This window comes from Pholis gunnellus (assembly GCF_910591455.1).
Source record: "Pholis gunnellus genome assembly, chromosome: 17".
NCBI lineage: Eukaryota > Metazoa > Chordata > Actinopteri > Perciformes > Pholidae > Pholis > Pholis gunnellus.
This window is the reverse complement of record NC_136544.1, coordinates 16,376,832-16,399,486: the sequence shown is the minus strand read 5'-3', so window position 1 is coordinate 16,399,486 and position 22,655 is coordinate 16,376,832. Positions and strand designations below refer to the sequence as shown.

General features: G+C 40.6%; 2 protein-coding genes across 3 annotated transcripts; one reads left to right on the top strand and one right to left on the bottom strand.

Moving 5' to 3' along the window:
* Positions 1 to 659: 659 nt before the first annotated feature.
* LOC306709255 (uncharacterized protein) lies at positions 660 to 15,687 on the top strand. Its single transcript, XM_079177322.1, has 23 exons — positions 660 to 729; positions 1,933 to 1,980; positions 2,142 to 2,168; positions 2,550 to 2,609; positions 2,712 to 2,744; positions 3,079 to 3,153; positions 3,302 to 3,385; positions 3,564 to 3,593; positions 3,887 to 3,931; positions 6,046 to 7,116; positions 10,460 to 10,522; positions 10,629 to 10,670; positions 10,783 to 10,803; positions 11,537 to 11,590; positions 12,041 to 12,079; positions 12,184 to 12,243; positions 12,545 to 12,589; positions 12,942 to 12,983; positions 13,152 to 13,205; positions 14,006 to 14,080; positions 14,797 to 14,835; positions 15,256 to 15,312; positions 15,604 to 15,687. The coding sequence occupies exons 1-23, from the start codon at positions 663 to 665 to the stop codon at positions 15,606 to 15,608; spliced, it is 2,136 nt and encodes a 711-aa protein (XP_079033448.1). The 5' UTR covers positions 660 to 662; the 3' UTR covers positions 15,609 to 15,687.
* Positions 15,688 to 16,130: 443 nt separating this feature from the next.
* LOC306709069 (perforin-1-like) lies at positions 16,131 to 20,072 on the bottom strand. Of its 2 annotated transcripts, XM_079177095.1 has the most exons (6): positions 19,980 to 19,985; positions 19,447 to 19,475; positions 18,361 to 18,936; positions 18,093 to 18,231; positions 17,784 to 17,998; positions 16,131 to 17,686 (listed from the first exon to the last, which is right to left on the bottom strand). In XM_079177095.1, the coding sequence occupies exons 3-6, from the start codon at positions 18,891 to 18,893 to the stop codon at positions 16,807 to 16,809; spliced, it is 1,767 nt and encodes a 588-aa protein (XP_079033221.1). In that variant the 5' UTR covers positions 18,894 to 18,936; positions 19,447 to 19,475; positions 19,980 to 19,985; the 3' UTR covers positions 16,131 to 16,806. The 2 variants fall into 2 exon arrangements, with proteins under 2 accessions (XP_079033221.1, XP_079033222.1); XM_079177096.1 differs by lacking the exon at positions 19,447 to 19,475 and having other exon boundaries at positions 19,980 to 20,072.
* Positions 20,073 to 22,655: the final 2,583 nt, after the last annotated feature.

Here is a 22,655-nt window from a genome sequence, read left to right as displayed (position 1 = left end):
TCCACTGACCTGATGTGCGTCCTCTGTCTAGCTCACTGTCCTCATCAAATCCTTCGCTCTGTTCTGCATATTTGTACTTCACTAAAAAGTTTTATCAGTGCTTTTCCTTGGGAGCATGCCTCGTTGCAGTTTACAACACATATTGCGTGTGTATGTGGTAGACACACTGTTGAATCCTGGACTCTTTGTGTGTGTGGAAAGCCTGTTAACAAGTGGCAGAAAAGTCAGACAGACGTTTGTCTTTAGCAAACATTTGATCTTTACCCAAGAAAAAAGTCAAAGGCAGACTTTTAGAAAAATGTAAATGATGCTACAATAAACCATAAGCTTAATGTGATCGGACTCCTACAAATCTTATATTATTTGGGTTTAGCATGCCAAACACGGAGATGGTTAAGGGAGAACATTGAGGGTTCCTGTGTGTGCGTGTGTGTGCATTCTCAGCTAATGGAAATGGGCCAAAATGGGCCTTTGCCCAATCAAACCTGTCTGTGTGCAGAGGGCAGGACTGGGCAGTAGGAGTGTATCAAAGAGAGTACCATATATAAGACATCGGGAGTAGTGGTGCTTAAAGTGTCCGTCTCTCCGTTCATCTGTCCATCAGTCGGTCCCTCTGCTCTCCTTCAGTGCTGCTCTGTTTTTTGTGCCCGATCTCCTCCATCATGCTGGTTCGAGCTCTGCTCCAGACTTCGCTGGTTCTCTGGTTGGCTCAGCAAACTCTGCAAGGCGGTAAGAAATACTCCAGGATATCACAAGTAAAGACTGAACACTGGTGGTATACTGAAATCACAGATTAATAATACGTTTTCTTCAGTTATGAAATTATTACTTTAACATCCTTAATGTCTTGAACACTATTTCAGCCCTTGTTCTGTGCTCTTGTTAAAAAAATCCAATTCCTTATTCATTTCTCTTCCTAATGGCCTCTCATGTTAATTAGAACAAGTGAATCCCTGAAAAGGATCAAATGTATCCGATGGAGTTTAAGCTTGTTTTGGATACTTTTCACTTTTGTGTAGTAATATTCTAATTAGCTCATTGGTTGAGAAAGATACAATCATCAGGTTTAAAAAGATAATATTGCTACAAAACTGAAATATTTGTTAAAGTTAAACAAAAATGACTTCTATCAAAAATGCAAAGCAAAGTCTGTTCACTTCTGCTCAAACTTGTACTATTATTTGGTAGATTTTCGTTGCATGTATACAACTTAGTATTCCTAAGTTACGGCTGTTGTCATGATAAGTTGTCCCTTCATAATTTCAAAAGCAGTAAGATTTCACCTTTAAAGCTCTGATGGAGCTCCAGTGATTCGCTCTCACTCACTTGTTAAATATCATGTCTGTGAGACTGAGGGAGAGAAAAAGAACTCCTGCACTACGTGGACTGCACCATCAGTGAGTCACTGCGGTTTACATTATCTAATTTCTTTGGATCAAAGGAGGCGATGAGAAGGTGGCAGAGGGAGGTCAAATTTGACGACCAAACGTGAGAAGAACAAACAGACTCAGCACAGTCGCTCTATTTTCTCTCACCCTCTGTTTCCATCAATGGATATCTGTTCCTCTCTCCTCGCCTGTTGGTTGCCAGGTCTGGTGACAGTATTCATGAGACACTAGCGGCATTTTTAATACTCAGTAGTTTGAAGTATTGTTATTTATATATTCTATATGGCTCTCATATACTCACCTTATTGGAGATAGTGTTCAAGTAGTTAGTAAAGGGAACTTATATAAAGATTTTATGTACTTTTTATTTAGTTATCTGATTTTAATTGTATTAAGGACATTATTCTTTCGGTCTATTGTATACTGCATGAGCTGTTTGGAAACATTTTAAATGACAAGTTTTGGTCTTTTTAAAAGATATATGCAAAGATCAAACCCCCACCAGCTGTACGATGTTTGAGTGTTTTTATATTTTATTTTTCAGGAGTTAGACCTCAAAGTGTCTCCTGGGGGAGAGTGCTGCCAGCTCGAGGCATGTCTCAAGTTCTCTTTTAAATGTTTATAACTTTTTCATGCACATACTTTGTGTTTTAATTACTTTGCCATTGGCCTTTTATTAACTCCTGGAAACATTTTCTTTAAATATGTGTGTCTGTCTCCCCTTTTCCTGTCTGTGTTTTGTTTTTTTGTCAGGTGTTGGCATTGGAGTAAAACCTGGAGGTCAGTGGTTGTCTCAGCATGCATTAACCATTACTGTTAGACCAAAGACTGAAGAACAAATATGCTTTTGTGTGCAAGTCTTTAGATTTACAGATAAGCCAGGAGAACAAATAAAGAGCACATGTCTACATGTAATATTCTTTGTCATGTGTTAACATATTGAACTTACCACTGGTGTAGTGTGTTCTCCATCACATACAGATGTACTGTAGGGAACATGCACCTGCATGTTGTAGCATTTACAGATGTGAAATCAGTTATGTGTTAGACATATTTAAAAGAATCTCCTGCTTCAATTTAAGGCGAATACTAATACACAGCTAACGGACATTAAATTGTGTAATAAAATCATCGACTGTTTCTTTTTGTACTTTTTCTCAGTTGCAGGTGCCCTTGGAGCACTGGGGAGCCGATATGGCACCAAAGGACTGAAGACTGGAAGTATGCTCAACTTTCTGTTTAACTTCCTGCGCGTAGCATTGACTTGTTTTACTGTCACTTCAGATGAGTAATGTTTGTATTTGTTCTTTCTTTAACTCTTAGTTGGCCGGTACGCAGGGGCTCAGCTTGGTGTTGGTAAGACGTCTTAAGACCAAATCAATTCTCAGAGGCGGGGCGAAAATGAGATGCACGCCTACAAAGTTTTACAGAGCACGGGATGGCCAACTGGCAAAGCAGGAAGTTTAATCAAAATATACAAGCAGAATACCAAAAACTTTTTTCATGATAAACCTTTTAAGAATGGGAGTGTTTTCTATCCTTTTAGGTAAATTACCAAGTGAAAAAACACTCCCTTCAGTCCTGATGCTGAGAAACAATCTGTGCATCTAAAGTCTGAATGATGATACTTTTTGGCAAACTCTGCTGCTTAACAACAATATGAAATACGTGCTTTTGATTGTTTTCACAGGAGGTTACAGAGCTCTTGGATTAGGAGGTAGAGCCGGCCTGAGGCAGGGAGGATATGGAGCCCAGGGAGCCTATGGTACATCATTATAACCACTTATCAAGCTCTCACAGCCTACTGGCTTTTTATTATCCCCCTTGACCCCTGTGGCTGATTACTGATTTGCTCTATGTAGATAATGAAACAAGTTTATTAATAACATATTTGACACATCTTGCGATTGCAGGTGCCCCTTTGGGTACAGGAATGGCAATGGGCACTGGACTAACCAATGGACTGGGACTTGGTTATGGCCATGGAGGGAGACGTGGTAAGACTGATTAAAGTTAATAATGTTATAATCCACTTGATATATTACATAGATCAAGTTTCTATATTGTCATATGCACAACAGTTATATATGTGTGTGTCTTTAGCAAAAACATTAACAGTTGGTTTTCAGCTGTAGACATTTTTGTAAATAAAACTCTGTTTTTGTGACTTTCCAGTTTATGGTGCTGGCCTTGGCACTCAGCCAGGTAAGTAATTATACATTTCTGTGATTTCCATACATTGTTTGTCTGAATGAGAGTATACAAAGTGAATTGCACTCTCTGTAAGCCCTCTGCTCGTTTGTGTGATAAATCTCCACTAAGTGGCACTCTGTCATTGTCTGTGAACGTGATATAAGGCGCATATTGCGTCTCAGGAAATAAATTATCTGTCCACAGAAGAAGCAAAACCCAGGGCACTAGTGATGTAATCAGAGTGCTTGTCAGCGTTACAGATTTTCCCCACGTCCTCTGAACTTGGCTTTTTGTTTTCTTGCCAGGATATGGGCCTTCAGCCGGCATGGGCTATCCTGTAGCCCGACCAGGTAAGTGATGAATCAGGTCTTGCCTCAGAACCAATTACTTTGTCCATTCACCTCGAATTTGTATGCTGGAGGGTATTTCCTTATGTTCCAAACCATCGCTGCTGCCATGAACACACACCTTAGCTGTCAGTTCTGGGTAAAAATAGGTTCATCAGATTGCACAGAAAACAATGTGATAATCAGATTATTTATTATCACATTTAAAGGTAGTTGAGTAGTCTTGCAAAACCATGTCCAACAGCTTTCTTTAATATTACATGTGTCCTGTTCCACTGGACTGAGGGCCTTTTATCTGCCATTACAGAGATGCAGATCTTTGCAAACAAGCTTTGAGACTATAGACTTGTCAGGCCCACAGCTGGGTCTTGGCATAGGCGGTGCAGGCAAATGCTGGGGCCTGAAAAAATGTATAAAAAAAATAAAAATAACTTTTACAATTATTTTTACTAATACTATTATTTTTAAAAATTACAAAAAACATAACTAGGTATTAAATAGGCCCTATTTTGTGTGTTGCCTGTGGTATCACCCCGGTGCGTCACATAATAGCTGTAGTTGACATCAGTTAGGCCTACTCTCACCTTAAACTCATTGGGTAGAGATTGGAAAGACTATACAGGTGAGATTCAGGGGGAATAACCTACAACATAACATTTTGAGTAATACAGTTTTAAGTGTGATCTGCATAGCTAAATCTCAAAGACGTAAAGCTCAGCAGTTTCTGTGTGAGTGTATGAACAAAATGATTGGTGGCTGAAATGGCTGCGACGCAAGGGGCTGCAACTAAAATGTGTCAGGGCCAGTTCTGGTCTGTCCACAGTGTTGGAATGGGTGTCTCTGTAAGTTAGCATGTTGAGTGGAATCACTTATAGTCCGTCTGTCTGCCATCATTAGGAATTGGACTTGGGTATCCCACTGGACAGAAGGCTAAGCAACAAAAACCTGGTAAAACCTTCACCACAGCAACCTGCGGTGTTTGTGTTTGTCAGTCTGTGTCTGTCTTTGTTCCGTCTTGTATTCGTCTGTAACCTCTGTGGAACTGGTGTCTTGTGATTCACTGACGTCGAGTTCATGCTAACTTTGTGTTCGCATGAAGTCATATCTATCTACTGTACTATTATCATCAGCTCCTCTGTTGTTATTTTGTGTGCACAGCGGGTCTGATGTTTGACTGTGTTCTTCTGTCAGTGTTTCATCTATGTTGCATGTTGCATGAGTTCCCCAGCTCTTATTATCACAGTTTAAAGTCTGAAAGTTAATGAGAGTTGTGGAGTACTTAGTGCTGGAAAATAGGTTATGCAAACTAAATACACACTAATAACGTGATTAGAATAAGATTCAGGTGATACTCTGATGTTGTGAAAGCTGTATTTGCTAGAATCTTACCTAGCAAATATAAACATATTCAAGTCAGCCTAATTCTTTGGGCATAAAAGGTTACTGTGATTTTTAAAATGTATTACTTTATTGTGGTCACAGTTCTGCCTCCCAGTTTTTGGGTTATAGAATGCATGCAAACGTCTGTAGTTTAAAGAAAAGTCTGAGTGAATCGGCAAATATTTTTCACTTTTAAAACTTCTGCTGGTTACTGTAGGTTTCTGTCTTCATCCCCCACCAGTGTTTTACTAAGCTTTTATTTATCAGTTGTCTTTGTCACACACTAATGAGTCCGGTGGCGTCTTTTTGCTGGTGTCTTTTTATGGCATTTCAACAATTTGAGGTGGCAACATTTTGTTGTCATGTGTTATGTGTTGATGTCATTGCTCTGACTCAGTGAGAAGCGCTATGACCGTCCTATCAAAGTGTGGCTTCAGCTGTATGTTCTCTCAGCTTCTAATTATGGTGATGATTCTGTCCTTTGACACTGGACTGATTTTAGGCCATAATGGATGTTGCCTTATCTCCGTTTGGTCTTGAGTTATCTCCATTTGAGTACTGATTATACTATGGATGATGTGTTATATTGCATTGAATGCTCTTATACACTCATCTAATAAAATACAGTGGACATTTCTGTCTACTGGCCACTGCGGTGTGCTGTTGATCCTCAAAGAAACACTGTTGTCTCTGCACAACCAAGACGTCATGAATGCATGATGATATTTCTCTGCCAGGTGTGTCTGCAGCAGATTTGGGTGGACCTCAGATGGCCAATCTGGGCCAAGCTGTTCAAGATCTGAAGAGAGAAAAGAGCAGAGCAATTGGTCCCTCGTATGGAGACAGAACTCTTGGAGCTGAAATGCCCAACATGAGGAGAAGCGATATACCAACTGATCCTCATTTGCAGGAAGAAACTGGCTTTAGACCTGCTGTGCTGCCACATGGACGAGAGATCAAAAACCTTGATCTATCGGTCAAATCATCGAGTCTTGGACCTCTGACACCTCTTGATAAACAGAGTAAAGGTCTTGGTCTAGCACAAGCACAAGGAGGACAAAGTTATGAGCCTACGGTCTTAGAAAGAAGGGCTGCAGCACTGGCCGCCATAGGTGTAAGACAGCAGCTGCCTCTCGTTAGAGACAACACCAGAAGTCTGGGTTCGGCTTCCTCTCAGGTCCAGAGTGCAAGAGACTATGATTCAGCTATCCAACTAAATCAGCGAACCCCGAACTGCGGACCCACTCGTGATTTGTCACATTTGTTGGGAATCCGTCACCAGGAGCATCTGGGTTCAGAAACACAGAGGACTCAAGGTTCAGTGCTTCAGCCTCATGTGGGTAAGGACAACAAACATCTTGGAATTTCAACTCCTCAAGCACAAAGAGAGAGAACCTATCAACGGGCTCTTTCACAAGCTCAAGCTGGCAGAAGCCATTTATTCTCTCTTCCTCAAGGTCAGGGAACCAGAGGCTATGTATCTGCTGTAGCAGAAGGCCAGGGCATCAAAGACCCAGGACTTGTGGCTAAAGAGAAAAGTGTGCCTAGAATCCGTGGGACTTTTGCTGTAGACCATAGTCATGGCTCTCTAAATCTTCAAGCACACGGAGGCGGGAGCCATGGACCAGTGATCCCAGGTGCAAGTGGAACCCAAAGTTTAGGCATCGCCTCAGTAGAAGGGCATGAAGCAAAAACCTTTACTGCTGATGGTCAGAAAGTAGAACACCTTTCCCATGCCGAACGTGATGTCACAGAGTCAAAAGCTCTCAGTATCCCAGGACAGACTGGGAGGAATGACCAGGCAACAAGTAAGAGCAAAGCTTTGTCTTTACACACCACCATAATGTTGTCATTTTGTACATTTTTGAGATCTACAATATATTTTCCCACCAAATTCCACTTTCTATCAGTTATCCAAATCCTTAATTACAAATCTAATATAGTCATTATATATATTTATTTCACCACCTCTGTTTGAAATTGTTTCTTGATTCAATAAGTGACCCAATTTTTTCAGGTGCCTGTTTGGAAAGTCTCCATCTCTTCTAAAGTGTTTTTATTGGACTTATAACTAATAATTCCTCATTTCCACACTGCTGAGAGACGAGTCTTAACAGCTGCAGGTTAACAGCTGACTTAATAATCGCCCCTTTTACATGTAGTCACTTCCTGCGTCTTGTGCTTATTTGGTAACAATCTGATATTTTTTTTAAAAAGCATAAATGCAAGAAACTTAAGTGGATTTCTTTCTGACTGCTGCTGTATTGAACGCAAAACAGTCGTTTAGTAGCTGTTGGCCAGCTAGCTAAACAATTTTAATCAAAAACAATTTTTAGTTGGATTTCCTATCTGGCTTATTGACAATAAAAGGAGCCAAGCGTAAGTTAAAGTGTGTAAATGTAATCTGGAGCCTCATGAGAGTTTAATACACATGTGAAATACAAGCACTGTTTTATGATTCTGTATTTATTACATGTGTTATTGCCTGTTCATTAATGTAGATTTGATGACCTATTTGGAAGCAGTTCCTATGCTGATCCTTTCCATACCTTGTTCATCAGGACGCTAAAGGCAATAGCTGCTCCCTTGTTGTCTTGTTCTGTCCTAATCGTTTGGTTTATTGTTGCCTTGAGGTCTATTTGCATGTCTCTTTGTGTTCAATTTGTGCCTTTGTGGTTTAAGCCGTGATTAGACTTTAGTTTAGTTTTTATTTCTGCGTCATGCCAAACATCTGCCCCATCCCACATGGGGTTACAAGACAAAACATGCATCTTACATATACAAAAACAAAAGAGCACAAATGTTAGAACAATACAAAATACTTCTTTATTCTTTTAAATTACACATTTATGTGGAAAACTTTCAAATTAACTGAAATGAACTGAATTTCTCATTTCTCAGACTTTCTCCAAGGAACTAGCTAATTTAAATGTTTTGTATGTGAACAGCAAACTCTACATAATCCATATTCACAAAATCAATATCTGTATTTATCTTACTAAACAAAGCATTGTGCAGCGCCAATTATAATAGACAATAGAAAACAAATGGGAACTTATTGTCCAAATGATTCAACGAACAAATCTGCTTTTCTAGTCCCAGGGTGACAAACCGGCTAGTTTCAATATTATGTGGTAAAATACAACATTACAACATATATACAGTACATAGCCAACTACAGCCGACTTTGGTGCATATTTGTGTACACACGTTAAACATACACAACAATGTGTGTTGAAATACAGCTTGAAGTTACAATGCATGGATGATCTTTGTCTGTATTTGGAATAGTTTGTCAGCTGGATCAGCGACGCACAACGAATAGCCAGTCAATAATTATTGTTGTCTTCGTCAGGATATGTACAGCACTTGTGCTGCTTTATGATGGTTGTTGTGGATTCAATGTCACGGTCCAGCAGCTGGAGTGACCGGCGGTAAAACGTTTGGCCTGCATGTGTGTTGCTTGGCACGCTGAGTGGTGTATTTGTATGATATCACCGATGGAGATTCAAAGTGATCATCACGCCTTAATCATTGTGAGGTTGAAGCCAGAGAATATTGAACTATATAAATTCTCTCCTGCATGTCCTTGTGAGTCTGTCTTAGTGTGTTTGTAATATTATTTGGCCCAAAGTCAGAAATGTTTAAAAAATCGGACATGCATGTAACATCACAGGATTAAGCATGCCGACCAAAGGAACTCATCTTTAGTGAATTTAGAAAAATATTTTTACTGAATAATTTTGGTGTGTCACGGCCCAGGTGGTTCAGGGTCTTCAGCTGCTAGCAGCAATGCAAGGCCCCAGAACTCTGAAGCTCTTTACCGACGATAAGTTGAGGAAGTTGAGTCTCACTGCTTTAAGAAAAAAGGAAAAAAAGGAGGAGGAACGTTTTCTTTTTCTGTTGTAAAATTTGAATGTTTCTTGGTAGCAGGATGGGTGTGGCTTTTGAATATACTAAATCAACTGGCACAGGACCTTTGAGTGCCAGAAGTAGCGCTCGTTTGTTTTTGTGTTGCATATTGAACTCCTTACTCAGAGCAATTTATATCTCGCTGAGCATGTTTAAACATACTTTAATATCTGCTATGCCATGTATTTATTTTTACATTACTTTCATGCGTGATTTACAGTCGAGTACGTTCTAATTTGAAAGGATTTTCTAAGAATTAGGAAAGTCTGTCTGATCCCCCTTCAGGAGCTTAATGTCCCAGAGCCAAAAACGACGGCACATTTCTATTGTCCTTGGTTCATCTGTTTGTGAGGGCTTTGGGATATTCATTCACTAATACATTGGTCTGTGCACTAACAGGCTCATATTTTCTTATGGTCGATTCAGGTGATGATCTCTTAATCTTTGATGAAGTTGTCAGGACAAAGAGGTTTACAGCAGAGCTCTTAAAGTCAGCGTTGGTCATTTCTTTACCGTCACATCACACTATTTCATGATGGCTGGTGCATCAAACTGTATCTACAGGTACAACATGTGCATCGGGTGCAGTTTGTCCTTGATTCAATGATTTTTTTGTTTCTAGAAAGTCTTTTTACTGCAGTTCTTAGTTCGGCTGGAAGCAATGGTGACACCTAATACCTCCAATGACATCTCTGTCTCTTATTGTGTATGTTTCTCTTATTATTTTTAGTTTAATACAACTTTTCATAACAGAGTTTACAAAGTGATTTACAGGAAGACGAGAAGGACAGAGATGAAAATATGTACAACAAGGAGAAATATGTTTTGATCCACAGATGTTATAAAGAGATGCTGAAGGAAGTGTGAGCATCTGGTGTTGTGGTTTTGGGGATTCAGTCCAGGAAAGTGTCCTGTGGAGAGGGTGCAGAAAAACCATCCAACCACGACAAACATGTTGAAATCTATTATGTGTGTGTTTTGTTTTTTGTTCCGCTGTCAGCCGCACATGTCCAACAGTCCATTAAAAACAGAAGCTTCCGTATCTTCTGTATATGGAAACAAGTGAATGAGGCGGCATATTATGTCCTGGTTTCATCGTGTGTTTAAAAGACGTGATTTAGATTTATACCCGACTTTCAACCAAAAGCAGTGATTTTCCTCTATAAATGTTGCCACTGGTGTATTATAATAATAAAATCATGGATCATGTTGCTGAGCTTGTGTTGACTTCCTCCACAGGTTATATTGGAGGACCAGGAAACTATCTGGGAGCAAGCCTGGGCGCTGGGGGCTACGGACCAGGTAATGTTGGCCACTGACGCATCACACAGGAAACCATTCTTGTCAGCTGATAGAGATGCTGATGTTGCACTACCTGTGATAAAGGATTCTCATGCACTGCCTACAGGTTTGGGACAGGGAGCATACCTGGGGGGTGCGGCTGGCAAAGGTAAATGTTCTTTCATTTTTCTTTTCTTTGTAGTAATTTAAGGTTTATGCTCACATGTTTTTTCCCTTTTAAACTAACTCCTAACTCTCTCCTTCTCTTAAATCCATCTCAGCTGCTGCTGCTCTTGGACAGGGTGAGTATCCCAAAGGTGTTGCAGGGAAGGACTGTCTCTTTTGATTCTTAAGGGCCTCCTCCACAAACCTAATGAGCTTATGCAAATGTTTGAGTTTATCTGAAAACAAAAGAATCAGGATTTTTCTCCACCTGAATTGTAATTGTCAGAATCTGAAAGGGGCCGAGGATGCACAGTAGATCGTGTCACCTGTCAGAAAACCAGCTGTTACTCCTACTTTGCCTTGTAAACCGATCATTTGCTTGTGAGTCTTCCTAGGAATTAAATTAGTTGCGTTTGAGTGCATCTTCACCTTTCATTAAAGGTCAGAGGAGAAGCTGCTTCAGTGTCTTTGTTTCTTTGCTGGTGAATAATTGATGCCGCTTTTAAAAATCAAAGGATCGCTCACAAACCATGTCAGCTATCTTCCGATTGTCTTCCTGTGGATGTCTTTTCCTCTTCTTTTGTATGCTTGGAAGTCAATATTTTTACCTTCCAAGTTAAATATTGATGTGAAGACAATGGAGTAGAAGCGCTGCTCTTGTGAAGGGCTCATCGCATGGGTGGAAGATTACCTCAAAACATAATTCATGGCCCACTGTTTGTGCAAAATGAAGATGCCATTATTCTACATGGCAAAATATATTTAAAATGACCAGATATTAAATATAAAATATTGATGTATTTTAAACAAATGCAGAAGTAGTGGGAGTGTGTGTCCCATACAATGTGTTTTGAATGTGTGCTTTCACAGGCTATGGTGAGGGAGCAACAGGATACCTGGGTGCCATGGCAGGCAATGGCTTCGGTGAGTGGCGACTCATCAGACCACGCACAGAGGAATTCAAATTCTACTAGTCAAATTGTGCACTCTGCGAGTACGGAAGACAGAAGACAATTTAAATATAAAAAACAAAACCATAGACTTGAAATGTAAATTGTCTGCCTGCATTGAATGATGAAGAGGATCGCTCTTCATTCTGTTTGGTGTCAGAGGGAATCTGCATCAAAGCCGTCACTGACGGGAGTGTTGATACTCAGTTCAGACTGGCTGATCTTTTGCGTTTAGCGGCTGTCTTTGTTCTTTCTCTGAGATGTTTGTGCAAAAGCTTTGTCTGAAAGTATTTCACATGCATGCAATGGACTCTCTTGAAGATGTCCTTTCCCTTTTGGCTCTGGGTACAGTCAGAAATGTCAAATACAGTTGAAAAGATTTGCTTTGAATTCCTTTTTTCATTTTAAATGTTTTTTCTCTCAGCAGGTTATGGGAATGGTTACGGCAATGGTCACGGGGCTGGTGAGTGTCAATTAAAGAAAAAAAGATGTGCGATTAAGGAGGACTACTTAAAGGGTCATTAGCTCACAGATATAATCATAATGCTAATTAGAGCTATGTTTCAGGACTTGGTTACCTTTCAGAATTAACTGACGGTGCTGAGAACAAATCAGGGAAGCGTAAAGGTAACAATTTTGCGGAGTCATAACCTGCTCAAACCGGTGATAGCACTAACCCGTAGATGCTTAAATCTGCAACATAATACAGCTTAATAAAATAAGAGGCCTTAAAGGAAGAATCCATGTCCAGTGTTATCCACTGGGTGTAGCCATTGTCTCTTATTTATAGAAGCTGACCAGTTTAATCTGGTGGTTTCTGACTTCCTGCTCATGTAGATGCTTATTACACTATTTAATTTTGAGGTGTGAATCAGTTAATGCATGAACAGTGTCTCACCTGCATTATATCTTTTTCTGATTTTTCCAGCCCTCGGTACAGGAGGCTATGCTGGACAAGGACAGGGAGCATATGGTAAGAGATGTAATGATTGTAGCAGCATCAGAGATTACACTGTATGTTCCTCTGGCTGCCAAACACTGTTACAAACAAACACATTGAAATACTAGTGTGAATGACTCCCAAGAAGACTGCAGTGTGTTCATAGTCATTTATTAGTTGATTATATAATACATGGCATACAAGTTTTAATCAGAAAACAGCGTTAAAGCTAAAGTGAAAAACCGCATTTCAGAGAAATCTATTACTTTTTGAGAAATGGTTGTATCAAGCTGAAGGGAAAAAACCTACAATTCACCAAAGGGAGCTCTGTATGAATATACCATCTGTGATGTTTGTCACTGAAGCCCCTTGTGTCTTCTTTCAGGAGCACTTGGTGCAGGACTCGACTCAATTGGTGGCAAATATGGTGAGCAGTGCCGACACTGACCTCATCCTTCTGTCACACTATTAGTCTTCTGTCGATGTGGCTTTCCATGCATGAGTCAGGTTTGAGCTGGTGGATAGCACAGAGCTGGTTCATAGCATGTGCAGGTTAAAAGAGAGAAGAGGCATGAATCTGATTTCTTCCTTGCAGGAGGAGCTCAGGTTCCTTATGGTAACGTTCCAGTGATTCCTACTGGACTGGAGGGTAAGAGCTGCATGTGTTAGCAACTTCAATTCACCCTTTGCTAAGCCCCGCCCCCCGCTGCTACTCTGTCAAGCTGTCAGAGCACATTACCATGGAGCCCACTCTGTCACTAACTACAGTCCCTAAATACATATTATCACATTTTTTGGAAAACATGAAAAGCGTTTTCAGATAATAAGAAGATAATAAGAATAAGAAAATCTGAAACCATTGCATGAGAGTCAGGGGAGCAGATCCGGATACTTGCCAGAGCTAGTCTGCTTTTTAGGGGCGAGACTTAGTGAAGGGTCAACTGCAACCGTAACCTAAAATAGATTTTTGTACGGATTAAACTAACGAGATACAACATGTTAATTAGTGAGCTTCGGAAGAGTAGGCTGGAAGGATTTTGTTATCTTTTCTTGGGCCTGCTAGCTCTTTCTCTCCGATTCCAGTCTGTTTGCTAAGCTAAGCTAACTGACTGCTGCTGGCTTTCGCACAAGACGACCTCACAGACGTGTAACTCTCTGCAAGAATGCGAACAGAAAGCGTAATCTATACACGCCAAAGTAAAATAATGGACTCCACATTCTTGCCTCCACCTCTTTGTTGTTTTCATATATCAGGACACTTTGATGTGTATTGTTTATTTGACATTTGTTGCTGAAATTTTGTCTTTCATTAAAAGGAATAAACTCCAGCAACGAAATACATCAGCCTCACTTCGTTACACTACAATCACCCATCATGTTAGTTAAAAACTGAACAGAACAGTTGAATAAGTAAGTAACGGATTTGTCCGTCCCCCCCCCTCCCCCCAGGTGATGGTGGCTACCCGTATCCTGCTCAGCAGCTCAACCTCGGTGCTGAAGGCGCCAAAACCGCCAACAAATATGGTGAGAATGAGTGTGTGTGTGTGTGTATGTGAGAACTATAAAGTGTGAAAAACAGTTTGATGGAAAAATAACAGTTTGGCTGTTTCTCTGAAGCAGCAGGGTGTGATAATCCCTCTGAGGTTGCAGCCCTCAGTCAAACAAGATAATAGAGAAAACACAACAATGCTAGTTAAGAACACAAAAAATAAGCACATGAGTTGTTCACCATGAGACAGACACCAGATTTATGTCTGATGATCAGAGATAAGATTAACTTTGCGGCTGAGCTGTGTCTCTGTTTACAATATTTCTCTTTGTCATGACGCCCCCTATTGAAGTCGAGTTATCTACATGTTTTGTGTTGTTTCAGGAGCTGTAGCAGGATATGGCGCTCAGCAAACAGGTGTATTTTCATGCATTCTCTCACCTAAATAAACACATACACACACACATACACACAGACACACACACACCCTTTCACACGATGCACAACACCCCTACTGTGTGTCTTTTGTCACACCAGCACATCACATTGCAATTCACAGAGGTGTCTGGACGAGCATGACAGTAATCATTAGTATTTTTAGTACTAGTTTGTCTTGAATTATTGAGATTTACATTTTTAAGTGTACCCTTCATCTGTGCACATTTCCTCAGCTACCCCTGAAATCAGCAAAGTGATGAAAATCATGAATGTATTTCGTCTGTTGTAAAAATGTTTGCTTGTGTTTGATAAGGTTACGGTGCACAGCTAGGAGCAACTCAAGATGCCTTGGGTAAGCAAGAAACCCACAGACTTCCTCATTTATGATCAACTTCCACTCACCTCATTAACCATGTCTTCGTGCATAGTATTACAGCGGCACAGAGTGTACTGCAACTGTTCAAACATACACATTTCTTCCCAGAGTGAAAGAAACGAGGTACAGCTATTTTTGGAAAATGAACTCTGCACTCCGAGTTTTTTTTACATGCAATGAACATGTAGTTTTACTTAAATTGCTGTCACGCCAAAAGTACAACTGCATGCATTATGGATTATTTATAGGGCCTGCAAAGTAAATGGGCGGAGTCCTCCAATAAAGTCCAAACTCGCTGTTGCAAGGTTTACCCGAGCAGTCAAACCTCGTTTTCTTGCTGCTGCAGTTTCCTTCTGAGCACATTTATAACATTGGTCTGGGTTGATCCTTTCACAGCAGAGCAAGCTGGCAAATATGGCGACGTGAACGGTGCCCTTGGAAATGGATACAAAGGTGAGAATGAAGGAAGGTTTACAATTTACAAAAAAATCATAAAACTATAAAAGCTTCCACCAAGGTTAGGAATTCTATGATTCATTGCCGCTGCGCTCTTGTGTTTGTCATCAACCAATCACATTTGTGTCCTCCCTCCTCCCTGTCCTCTTTGTCTCTGTCCTCTTTGCCCCTGTCCTCTTTGTCCCTGTCCTCTTTGTCCCTGTCCTCTTTGTCCCTGTCCTCTTTGTCCCTGTCCTCTTTGTCCCTGTCCTCTTTGTCTCTGTCCTCTTTGTCTCTGTCTTTAACCAGGCTAATTCATTTGACCTGGACTTCTTCAAGTGGATCATTTCCATAATGTGTTCAGTGTAATGTGTTTTTAAAGCTTTTTGTGTGTTTCAGTCCCGTTGTGTTGTCTGTTTTGTCTTTTCCTCTATTTTTCTTAACCTCCTTGTCTTTCTTCTGTAAGTGGACATTTGTCTTGTTTGTGCCCCACCAGTCGTATTCTGTCAACACTGAACAAATTGGTGGGGATTGATAAATGTTTGTGAAGTGCAAGAAATTTGCCTCAATGTTTTGAAATATATATTAAAATACTTACTGTTTTAATCCAATAAATGATGTGTCAAATGATCCTGAATAGATGCTTCTGAGTAAAAATATGCACACATTGTTCTATGCAGTAGCGTCAGCGAAGCCCACATCTGTGCACAGGAAGTTCTACCACTTCCTTTCTCATGTCAGGCAACACTGCCGAAGACAAAACGCAACACAAAACCAAAAGTATGATAGTGAGATGAAACCTAAAATACTACGCACAGTCCAGATATTATGCTTTTATTCTGGTTAAACAAACATCCTGTCAAAATGACTCAAACAAAGATATTGTATATATGGATGATAAAATGCTACAACAAATGCACAATACGTACAATCTGCAAACATGTTCTTTCATGTATAGAATGATGCATGAATACATTGACAAGAAAAAGCTGCATTAAATCAAACTCACATTTTGAAAGCTGCAAGAACTTTTAGATGCATATGCGAAAGACAAGGCCAGTATCTACAGTACAATTAGTACTATATGATACAAATACACAGACATAGTACATAAAAACAACAGTATCTTTTCTGCCACTGCTTTTATTCAAATTTTGAAAATGTTTTAAACATTTTAGCAATCATTTTCAGTCATGTGGGTCTTGCTTGCTGATGTCAATTTCTCAGAGACTTCATTAACAATCTTCTTCTGTCGAACACATGCATACACAAACTTTAGCAGACTTAAATGTAAATTAAACTGAAACAAAAACTGAGTATTTTACATAATTGAGTTGCAGCCGATTTGTCAAGACATGAAACATAATTCCCCCACAGACAAACTTCTCATCAGTAGAAAATGAACATGGGATGCCAGTTACGGTTGACGTTTTATTTCAATAACCTTTATAGATACACCAAATACAAAGAGTGATTTGGCTGCGTAAGCATCAGTGAAGCCAAACACGGATGTTATACCACATCAAACTTTGAAATCTCAGCAGTAAGACTCTGGTTCCTGTGTGAGCTTGTTTCATCCACAAACACACCCATCTTTAACAGGATGGCCTTTGGAATGGGATGTGCATGACGAGACACATACAACTTCTTCAGACTTTGACTCATAGGCGAAGGTTTATAGTCCTTGCATGTAGCTCCGCTCAGACTCGGAGCACATTTCACCTCCAATTTGTAGAACAGCTGGCCATGTTGCAGGTTACACAGATCCTCCTTGACTCCAGCGGACAGAACTTTCTCACATGCTCCCAACAGGTCGTCGTCCCAGTTGTTGTCCTGATCCCACACTTCAAATCTCACTTTTATCCCTGAGGACACATCCTGGGAGCCCAGGTCGACGATCGTGGCCCAGTGTGGGTAGTTGTTGTTGTTAATGACATGTGAACGCCGGACCATCTGTCCGTTGAAGGACACCTTCACGTAGCCGTCTGTGGCCGTGGTCTGGTCTCCCCAAAGACCAGCAGCCCGTTGTACAGTTATGATGACCCGTGCCATGCCCTTACGGGTCGGGCAGCAGTCTTGGTTTACAGCTGGGTCATTGTGGCATTGGCAGACGCAGGTGTCCCGTGGGTCGCTCTTGATGCCGGCCTGGCAGTGGCTACTGCAGTTCTTGAACAGGCCTTTCTCCAGGATGTAATGGCTAATGGCGGAGCGCAGGTTCTTCCTGACAGGGGAGTTAGTAGGCAGTAACTCGTGAATCGAGTCCAGAGAATATGAGACTATGTCTGGATTCTGTGGCAGTGTGTTCAGCCATTCTTTGTAGGCCGATGGATTTTTGTCAGCAGAGAAGAGAAGGTCTGGCTCCGTGGTATGCCCCCCCTTTATTTCTGTGAACCTGTAGAGAAGAGAGGTGTTTCAGCAACTGCTGTAAATAGTAATTTATTCATAAGAGTGTATTTCAAAAAAAGGCCACAAATTAGATGAGAAATTACCTGTCGTTGAAGAGGCTGGAGAAGGACGTCTTACTTTCCATCTTTTCACTGTCCTTCTGGCAGTGTTTTGCTTGAGTTTTAACTGTAGCTACTTTAGCACTAGCGGACGCCTCAACTTCCAGGCACATCTGCGCCTCCTCCACGCTGATGCCCTGCAGGTTGGCCTGGCACTGCCTGATGCTGGTCACAGATTCAATACTTCCTCCCATCTTCACCTGGAGTGATATTTTTAAACACTTAGTGTATTAGCAAATGTATTACTTTGTTCATTTTTCTAAATTGCTCATGGTTTTCATAATCTTGATTCACCTTGGTGACGTAATGGGTGCCGAAGATGTCAATCAGTTTGTAAAATCGTTGCTTGTGTTCAGGGCTGTAAATTTCCGGGAGCTCTTTCACTGCTCTTTGAAATTCTCTGTGCAACTTGGGATTGCCGGACACTCTGTAGCTGTTCACAGTGAGACCAGATTAAAAAAGACAGATTAATAGGAAACAAGTGTATAAAACATATTGCATTGATTTTCAGAGTTAAGGGAGTGAACGGAGAAAATGTTCCTCCCACTCCTCGTCTTCTTACCTGTAGAACTCACAGGACATGCTGTGGCTTGCGAAGCTGAACTTGTCGCTCTTAGTTTTGGCCATGGAGTAATCAGCCAGTTTAGAATTAGTACCAGCAAGCATCACTGAGGCGCTTTTTTCACCCACATTCACATCTAGATTGGCCTGCCAGTTGTTCTCCACAGAGGAGGTGCTGGAGCTGACCAGAGACTCACTGGATCGGTGGAGTGTAGTGGCCACTTTCATGCTGCAGGACTGCTTCGTTCTCCAGTCCACCACTGACAACGGGAGCTTTTGCCTTTTGTTCTCTAAATAGGGGTTGCTGCACAGGGTGCATGTTTTATCCTTGCGTTTCCACTGATTCATGTTGAGCACAAAGGCTCCCTTACGCTCCATTTTGGTGATATCAAAGCCTTCCCCGGCCAAATTGGTACCTGGAGCAAATTCTGCATCCACGCACTGTTTGGGTGTCCCGTCTACGCATGATTGATACGAACACTGAGGGAGGGAGAGCACGAGGCCGCCAAAGACGCAAATATTCAACAGAGACATGTCACTGTGAAGTTTGGTGATGGATGCAATCTGACGGTTGATTCTGAAAAAGAAACGTTTCAGTTGAACGAACATGAGCAAGTGAAGCCGTTCATTAGTACACAGCCCTAGCGTTGGACATTAAGTTATTCTGTAACTCTTGTGTTTGACATTTCTTTGGCTCAGTATTTTATTCAAAACAAAGCATCTTTTAATGTTATGTCCCATCCTTCTGCTAACATGCAGTGATACATAAAACCTTCTCTATATCTGGACCTACTTAATAACTTACGGACAATCTCACAATTGTCATATTTATCTAAAATATTGGTAAAAGGTGTCTTTTCATAGCTTCTCTCCTTTGTAGACAACAACATTTTAGACAGATTTCTGTCTAAAATGCGTCTTGGTGTCACTTTTCAATCTGCCGTAAATTTTGAGTGTAGCTTTACGGCATTAGGTCTGTTGCGAAAATAAACATTATCTATCTTCCAGGGATCAGAAGACTGTTTTACATGTTTGTATCACTGCTGTAACTTTCTTCATGTGAGTCAGTCAGTAAGTCTCGTCTTACCTGTGGTTTAAGAATCTCCTCACTGTCACCTAGAATAGAGACCAGTGAAATGTAGAACTGATAGATTTTTGTCTTTTTAAGCACAGCATGGATTAGCACAAGTTTAGATTTCAGACTCTTTAGTCTTCTTAGAAGTTCTGATCAATTACTCTTTAATATTCATGCAAACTTAGTCAAAATTCAAAGATAATCAAACATTTTCCATTGTTTCCCAACAGCCTGTGGAACATAATTCAGCCTTTACTGTGAAGCCTTCACAGTCCATCGGCGTCTTTTAAAAAACGGTCTGTCTGCGTTTTAGTCTCAACTATGACAACTCTTTGGTCAACATTTGCTCTGTGAATAAATAGACTTACAATAATAGATGACACAATGTTTGAAACTACCGCTCTCATAAATGTGAAAGGACTAAATTCTACTTTAGAATTACTCAATGATATACCAAATACATTGTTTACCGGATACTTAATAACTTGACACAGACGTATATTCAGATAAAGTGAAAGAATATTTTGACATCAGCGAACACTCACCTTCGTCTTGCCTGTTCACGCTGCACTTGTGAAACTGACTGTGAGTATGAATATTAGTGCTTTGCCTTTTTAAAAGTCAGAAAAGCAGGTCAGGAGGTGGTGAGGGGGTGAGGTGACGGTGGTCTCTGAGAGAGCGGGGGGAAAAAAAGTGTCATCGATTGTGAGCAGCACTGAGAGGGAGGAGCTGGTGGTCGAGATGATCTCGAACAGATGGAGACAACATGAAAGTATGGCTGGCTTTCCAGTGAACAACGAACCAGAGACCACAAACCTATCATTTCTCTGAAGTGGTGGTGGGCTGTGGCCGTACTCAGTAGGAGATTGTCACACGATAATAATCAATTTCTCAAGTTAATCACAAACACAAAGTTGTCTTTCAGGCCCTGAGAAGCAAGTCTGGGTGTCCCCTTAAGATTGATAAAGGGACAGATTATGGGCCCCTGACACAGACATGTCCCCCCCCCCCCTCCCTACATAAGAATAAGAGCGACAGATTCAAAAAGACATACTTTTGATTGGTTAGCATGTCTTTGTCGATGTTTTGCATCACTCCATGGTCATTTTGTGTCTCTTTTTGTGTCTTTTCATCTCTTTGTAGTTGTTTTGTGTCTGTTAGTGGTTGTTTTTTCTCTTTTTTTGTAGTTTCGTGCCACTGTGTTATAGTTTTGCATTCCTCTTTGGTAGTTTCGCACTTTTAAAAGCATGCACCTGTCCTCCCGATGCATTCCCTCTTGGTTGTTAAATGCAGTATTTTAGACAGTTGGTCAACCAATATGTTCTCCTCTAAACCGGTTTACCTCCTTTTAAATATACCCTCTCTGGATCCCTCTCGTTTAAGCTTTGTTAAAAATATGAAACCTACAAAGACTGGACCAACCACTCATAAAGACTGTTTCCATAAACCATCATTTCAAACATTCATTTTCTCAAGTGTCGGTGGGTGTTGAAGAAAATCATCATATAACTTAGGATTGAACTGAACACATCTGGTTTCATAAGAAAACAGTTTAAATAACTTGTTATGTTGAACACATTTGGTTTCATAAAAACATTCTTAGGAAGGGATTGAGGCGCGCCTGACAAATTGTAATCTATCACTCCAATTTGTATCAAAACATTTCCCGTACACGAATCATGTGTTCTGCCAAAAGGTTATCTTGACCCAGACGAAGACTTGAGAGCATGACATTGTGAAGAGACCAGATGTGCTTTGTTTGTGGTTCAACTGACTGGTTTGATTGGTGGAAAGTGACTTAAGGGGGATGAATTTTGACTATAAGAGTAAGCTGTGAAAAGTAATACATTGGACTTGTTGGATGTTGCCGTGTGCGCATTAAAACACTTCCCGCTGGTTGCTACTCCAAGAACTGCGTCTCTTCTCTTCATTTCAGCCACAACGTAATGGTAGTGTTTCTGCCACAACGTTGGCTGTGGCCAAAGATGAGAGGAGGAGACTGTGACACTCACAATCAATTTCTCAAGACTAACTCAAGCAAAATGTGATTTTTGTAATTGTATACGATGAGCTGAGATCAAATTTTAGCTAGCCACTTTAAGAAAAGCAAATACTGACACGAAAAAGAAAATGAATGGATATTTTAATACAAACAAAATACAGCCATGACTGACCATTTTAACATATTGAACAATATTGCTGTATACACACTAAACTAAAGTAAATCTAATATGGAGAAATAAACTGATTTAAAAAAAACTGAGAAGAAACTGTTAATTTTTAGATTAGATTTAACTTTATTGACATTGCACAGATTCCTGAGACAACAGAATGCTGTTTAGCACCTAACCACATTTGCAAAAAGCAGAACAGAGTAATCTACATATGTATAGAGGTGTGTGTATAACAGTAAGGGGTAGATATAAATATGCTAATATATATACAAAAAAAACTGATTGATTCGTACATTAGAGGTACATTTGTATCAACACGAAGGAGACGTAAAAAGCAGCATGAAGTAGGAGAGGAACTAAGTGAAATATGAAACATGTATTACATGAAGACATTATAACAAAAGAAGATATTGTTCTATTCTTTACTTCCTTCCTCGTCTTTCTGCAGAATTGGGACTCACTCTGTAATGTGAACCACATCATGATTAACCCGTGTCATGTGGGTTGTTCAGGGGGGGGGGGGGGGGGGGGGGGTATTGTTCGTCACAGTCCCACAGAGGTGTGGTTGTAGGCAGCTACATGTGAGACAATCCGAGCAGCAGAGAGGGGTGAGAGGTGGAGGTGGTGTGATTCATCCAGATCCTCAACAGTTCTCCCCCATTAGAGGATTACAGCGCGTCACCTGCTGCCTTCAAGTGCTCCTCGGAAATGTCTAAATCCAAGTGCATCTATTGCTTTTGTTCGGTAATAACAGCACAATTGACCCAATAATGACAGTATTTATGTTGTTGGGAAGTATAAGTCAAGCAATACTAGCATTTTGAGTGCTACCCTCACACTCATGTTTCTGATCCATTTATAGACCTGCAGCAACAACAACTTTCCTCATGATTAAAGTCTACAAATAGTAATGATGTTCTTTCTGTTTAGGATGAGAGCTCAGGTGGTTACTCCAAAAATAACGGCTGTATTGAAGGCAGCTGTAGCTCAGTGTTGGCATTTAGACTGCTGAGTGCAGCAAAGCGGCATGAAACTACACCAAGTAAA